The 6,098-nt window shown below is 33.3% G+C and overlaps 1 protein-coding gene across 1 annotated transcript; it reads right to left on the reverse strand.

Annotated features, from left to right (window-relative positions):
- LOC109343195 (protein DCL, chloroplastic-like) lies at positions 802-5,708 on the reverse strand. Its single transcript, XM_019581381.1, has 3 exons — positions 5,295-5,708; positions 3,076-3,190; positions 802-1,114 (listed from the first exon to the last, which is right to left on the reverse strand). The coding sequence occupies exons 1-3, from the start codon at positions 5,594-5,596 to the stop codon at positions 944-946; spliced, it is 588 nt and encodes a 195-aa protein (XP_019436926.1). The 5' UTR covers positions 5,597-5,708; the 3' UTR covers positions 802-943.

The following is a 6,098-nucleotide window of genomic DNA, read 5'->3' on the forward strand; positions in this document are numbered from 1 at the left end:
TTAATTTATTACAAATGAATAAAACAAACTGAAATGGACGGCAACCATGAGTAACTTTTAGATTCGATCGAAATTAATATTATAATCAAAATAATTTTCTAATGTTTGTCTTGAATGAATGTCTCAACAGATCAAAACCAAATCAATCATAATTAAATTCTACCAAATTGTGGATTGAGAAGGATCATTTTATTCTAGTCATTTAATTACATTCTAATTACATGGAATCACCATTATGTGTATATATAGCCGTTAATGCCAAACAATCTTAGCATGAGTGAGATCAACACAATTGGCCTGCATTAAGCTAAATTAGGTCCAACCTCACTGATTTTAATGGGTTAAGTCCAGCATATGCCTGAAAGGGAAGTAAATCTAGCTTTGAAGGTATACTTATTTGAGAGTCATGAGATAACATAATGGTAAAGGATTTAAGGAACAAAGTGCGGAAGATTTGGATTTGAGTCTCACCCATAATAAATTAAAAAAAAAAGTTATAAAATAATTTAATATTTAAAGTAAATAAGGGTGAGGGTTTGAGTCTCACCTATAATCAATACTAACATTTGCCAGGAAAAAAGTTGGGCTAGAATTTTGTCATTTGGAAATGGGAAGCTGAAGATCGAAATCCTGTTTTCATGTTACTTGTTTTTCAAAAATTTCTACACGAAACGGTAAAAAAAACATTATATTGTTTTCGCCATTTCTTGTACAAATAATTGAAATATGGGCAGAATAAAAAAAGGTAATATTTTTGCAATTATTAATAATAAAAGTAAAAATGAAATTACAAAACCTTCTTGCAGTTGATAATCAATAAAAACCAAGTCACTGAACATTGGGGAAAACCAGAAAATTCTAGGTGAAAAATAGCAAGATTGAAACTTTAAAGCAAGTCACATATACATTTATTGCAAATAAGGAAACCCAGATACATACCATCTTAACCTCTCCCACGCTTAAAATGCTCTCTAATAAATCTTTCTGCATAAGATGGGTACTTATCTGTAATGTATCCTTGAAGACATTTCCGATAGGAGAAGTCGATACAGCTGCCATCAGTTCTTACAACAAAAAGACACCTTGAGCGTTGAAATTGGTGATGACGATCGACCTACAAGAAAAGAAAATTATGGTCTGCATTTAATAAGAATGTATTTGAAAAACAAATATTACAATTAAGATAAAAAGGTGGATGAGAGACAAACTTCTGAATGTCATCTAATTAAATCAGGGAAGAACATACATATAATTCTGAAGGGTGTACATTCTGCAATATTTCCGACTTGATAGACAAACTTCTGAGTGTCATCTAAGCAATGACATTATCTTGCCATCATATAATCATACCAATTAACATAAATGTGATTTGACAAATAAATTTAGTGACAATTTAACCGAGGCTGAAGAGATTATACTATATAAGTGGGAGAAAGTAACTACAAATTTATAAGCTTCTAGCACAAATACAATTGCACACTTGATATATCACTGAGCAACAAAATATGCCAGGACAGTTGATCTGATTGAAGAGGTACCAGTAAATAAGATAGCATTAGAAAATATATACTGGTATGCTCCTATGAACTGCACTAAAACTGCAGAAGGTGATGCAATTTTATGGCTAAAAAGAAGCACAAGTGATAAACCAGTGCAAAATTAGTATAGATCAATTTGCAAATTTGAAGTTTTAAGGTCCTCCCACTTTCAATAAAGTAGGATTTTGGTCTCTTGTTTTTAATGATTACTATAATGTCATCTACATCTACATGGTTTTCAAGTAGATTAAATCAGGCATCCCTGTCAGTTTGATGGTGAGATGGTACTGCATTTGCTGACATAACAAGCTTTTTTTTTAACTATGTGTGCTCTTTCTTATTGACTTTGCTTACACAAAAATAAGGTTGCAGGATACAACATCAACTCAAAAAATCATCGGAAAGGTATATAATGCATAAGTATTTAAAGTAAATAGTACTGATTCATGGAAACCATAAGCATATCTCTGTCAACAGACCGATATTGAGAGGAGCCAACTAGAATATCGCATATTTGTAGTTTGGGCCTAGTGAAAAGGAGGAAGCAAGAACCACATGATATGAGTCACAAAAATGTTCTAGTTAAGAGCAGACTGAATTTACACTATTTTTGCATGCATGTTTAAGATTGGGGATTATATCATACCACAATTCTACAAGTCAATAGATTTAGGTCTTGGGTCAATCATACAAGAAGATAAGGAAATTGATGGAGATGTGAACCATAAGATTCAAGCGGGTTGGATGAAATAGCGAAGTACTTCATGTGTCATTTGTGATAAAAATATATCACTCAAGCTTAAGGGGAAGTTTTACTGTATGTTTATAAGTCCTGCAATGTTATATGCTACTAAATGTTTGGCGATAAAATGTCAATAAGAAAATAGACTTTATGTAGCATAGATGAATAAACACCTTAAGACAAGTTAGGATTAAAAATGAATGCATTAGGGAGAAGTTTGAGTAGCTCATATTGTAGAAAAATGGTAGAATAACGCCTTAGGTGGTTTTGACATGTGTCAAGGAGACTAGTAAAATCCCATAAGGAGAGTAAATCATATGGAAACTAGTCCAATTCCTAGAGGAAGAGAGAGACCAAGAAAAACCATAGAGGAAATTATTACGAGACTTAGAAATTAATGTTTTATGACGTTGTTCGATCCATATAGCTCAGTCCACCTAGTAAAATAAAGACTTGTTTGTTGTTGTTCTTTAAGAACTCTGTTCATAACTCAGATATTTAGGTCAATCAAGGCTGAAACCACACAGATAGCCACAACAACACCAACAACCAAACCTTATTCCACAAGGTAGGGTCAGCATAGCAGTAATGCACAAATTACAAGATGTTTACTGGATACTCAAATTGATTACCATGGATACTCAAATCAGAAGTTGCATGAATACAAATATGCCAAAGTAAAGCATCCAATGTCATAACATCAACACAGTTCAAATTGGCATTGCTATACAGAAAACAGAATGATGCCCTACTGATCAAAGCAAACATAACATATCATTAAAATCCAGCGCTTACCATAATGGAATATATACCACATCCAATCTTATCTTCAGAATGTGGATGGTACGGAAGAAGATTCTTTACTACAGCTTTCTCATCCTCGACACTGAGATGCTCCCCATCCATGTACCTATCATAGAAAATCAAAGAGATGAAGATAATTATTGCATGGTATCCATATATTTAAATTAATTGGCAGCCGGAAATGTTAATGAGAAACGTTTATTGTTAAAAATCAATATATCCAGTATAAGGCTAAGAGGCACAGGAGCAGTGGAGCACTGAGCACAATTTGTCAGCAGTGGGCATGGACCATGGAGGACTTTAAGCTTGGCCAATGTCCAACATTCTTATAGTTTTCTGTCTACTTACCGTCTGTTTGCGAGATGAGTATTGGAGGGGAAAGAATGGAAAGGGAAGGCTTCTGAGCCATCTCAGCAGTGTATTTGATGGCTCTCAAGCCTTCCCTTTCCCTTTCTTTCCCTCCAAAATTCAACTCACAAACAGATCATTAGGTGTGTTTGAGACTTATGCGGAAAAGGGAATGACAGGGGTCACAGGGCAATGAGGGGAGAAAGGGAAGAAGAAAGGAAGAGAAATCAAGTTACTGAAAAGAGGAGAACGACGGGTTAATAAAATAATAGGGAAAATTTCACAAAACCCCCTTAAACTGTATGTGTTTTGCAAGTACATACCGGAAACTATTTTTCCTTCCTAATTACTCTTTAAACTTTAAGGTCCCTACATATATATAACTTTAAATTACTAACAATGAAATTGGAATTAACACATTAGATGTTATAAGCATTCATCAAAGTACTATTAATTCTAATCTATCACTATTTTGATCGCACATAGGGCTGCAATAATGTAAGGAATGATTCAAAACATCATAAACCAACTGAGCAAAAGTCTTAAAAGAATGCATCATCAACCTAAGCCCAACTTGTGAGAATTCCATGAGAAGGAGAAAGTGCTAATGCCACATTTGAACTGATGATATAATGCTGCGAACATATTGTCATGCCATGGAAGGGGGGCATCATCAGCAAATGATACATCAATTGGAGCAAATATAAGTACAACATAGTTGCCAAGTGCCAACAACATTCTCATCCATTCCGGTGCAGAGAAAACTAAAAATTTCCTTGCATATTTTGCATCATTGTAGTATTATGTGCTATCAAAATAATGGTAGATTGGAATTAATAGCAATTTGATGAATGCTTACATCATCTAATATGTTAATTTCAATTTCATTGTTAGTAATTTAAAATTATATATTTAGGGACGAATTTTAACAATAGTTAAAGTTTGAGGAGTAATTAAGAAGAAAAAATAGTTTACGATATCTACTTACAAAACATGTAAAATTTAAGGGAGGTTTTGTGAACTTTTCCCAAAATAATATAATGCAAAAATATTGTTATATAACCCTTTAAAAATCTAAATAACAGAGAGATGAATGACATTTAAGTACTTTGGCATGTTTATCTGAAGGGGGAAAATGGAATAACCATAAAAAGATCTTCAAAAGCTTTCATTTCTTTTACGCTACTCCCAAAGAAAGGAGACACTGTCCAAAACCATTCATTCCCTTCCAAAAAAAGACTCTCACACACATAAATTTTCTAAAACTAATAGGATCATACTTCAGTTTATATTTTCCTTAATAATTCATCTAACAATAAGTCATGCATCAACGCTGTCTCTGTCCATACCAATTGACCAGCATCACTAAGTCAAGAGTGGCATAACAAGAATCAAAAGATAATTTGATCACTAACTTCATGAGAAAGAATAAATTGGTATAAATAAGGCACTACAAAATTTCAAAGAAGAGAACACCACCACCTGATCCCAACTAAGGGAATCCCCAGTGGCGTTCGTTAATAAAGTGCAGAATTGAGATACAAAATTAGGTAGTTAAAGTAAGTAGTGGTTGTTTTGAAGGGAATAAGAATATTTTTACGGCATTCTTTATTATAAATTCTTATTTTTTGAATTTTGTTCTTATGTAAAAACATTTTTTTTGTTTTTGTCTTATGTAAAAACATTTTTTTGTTAGTTAGTCAAGATAAAGTGAGAAAAGAGGTAGATATTATGCGGAAAAAAGATGTTATTTGCACACAAAAAAAGTAAAAAGTATATGTGAGCGGAGTTGTTGTAATAAATTAGAAAACAATGTGAGACCGGAAAATGAAACTATTGTTTGCTATTGGAGATACTCTTACCTTGATGAATGGAGAATATCCTTGGTTAGCGCAACAATTGGTTCATCGTCCCTTAGAATTCCATCTTCTTCAACCTTCCATTTGCAATAATCGGGGTCGTTAGGTTTCAGCAGAAAATTTGAGGTGTTGTTGGTGGTGACGCCAGAACTTGGTTTCTCGTTTGCATGTTCAGATGAAGAAAATGATGATGAGTTAGTTGTGGGTGTGGCGGCATTGCACCATAACCTGTGTGGAGCCGCAACGGTAAATCGAAGGCGATGGAGCAGACCCTGTCTCAGGAGAAGAGGAGTTGCCATTGTCATTAACTGTAATTGTGTGAGTGAAGTTCAATTATAATTCATCAAAGCGACAATGGAGCCGGGTTCTCAAGCAGGTTACGGGTCGGGTCGATTCTCAATTTTCAGAACTCCTAATTTGAAGCCACCATGGGTTATTATTATATATGAAAAATAAAAAAATTACACACTAACTACTAGGGATACCTACTAACCATTTGGGATAACTTCTCCAAACTTAAATACATAAACATGTTAAGTTTGATGAATATTTATTTTCAGTTATATATTGTAATCTCTGTTTTTTTTATCATAATTTAGAAACATAATTTATATACCAAGTAGAATGAATTATTATACAGAAGAGTAGGGTTTTGTGACATGAAGTATGAGCACCAACCAATGTTATTACATACTAGTTATCAAATTATATTATAGGTACTGGTATAGTAGTACAATGGTTCAACTAAGTTTCAATAATTAAACTGCATACTGGTTAAACTAGTTAAACTACACATATATGTTTATA

Source organism: Lupinus angustifolius, chromosome LG03 (assembly GCF_001865875.1).
Source record: "Lupinus angustifolius cultivar Tanjil chromosome LG03, LupAngTanjil_v1.0, whole genome shotgun sequence".
Classification (NCBI taxonomy): domain Eukaryota; kingdom Viridiplantae; phylum Streptophyta; class Magnoliopsida; order Fabales; family Fabaceae; genus Lupinus; species Lupinus angustifolius.

What these genes read in the sequence shown, in the direction of transcription:
- LOC109343195 (XM_019581381.1), bottom strand. Translation starts at nt 5,596, where the DNA reads ATGACAATGGCAACTCCTCTTCTCCTGAGACAGGGTCTGCTCCATCGC. An exon ending in GATATTCTCCATTCATCAAG is followed by an intron (nt 3,191 to 5,294) that starts GTAAGAGTATCT and finishes TTTCTATGATAG; the next exon opens with GTACATGGATGGGGAGCATC. An exon ending in GTGGTATATATTCCATTATG is followed by an intron (nt 1,115 to 3,075) that starts GTAAGCGCTGGA and finishes CTTTTCTTGTAG; the next exon opens with GTCGATCGTCATCACCAATT.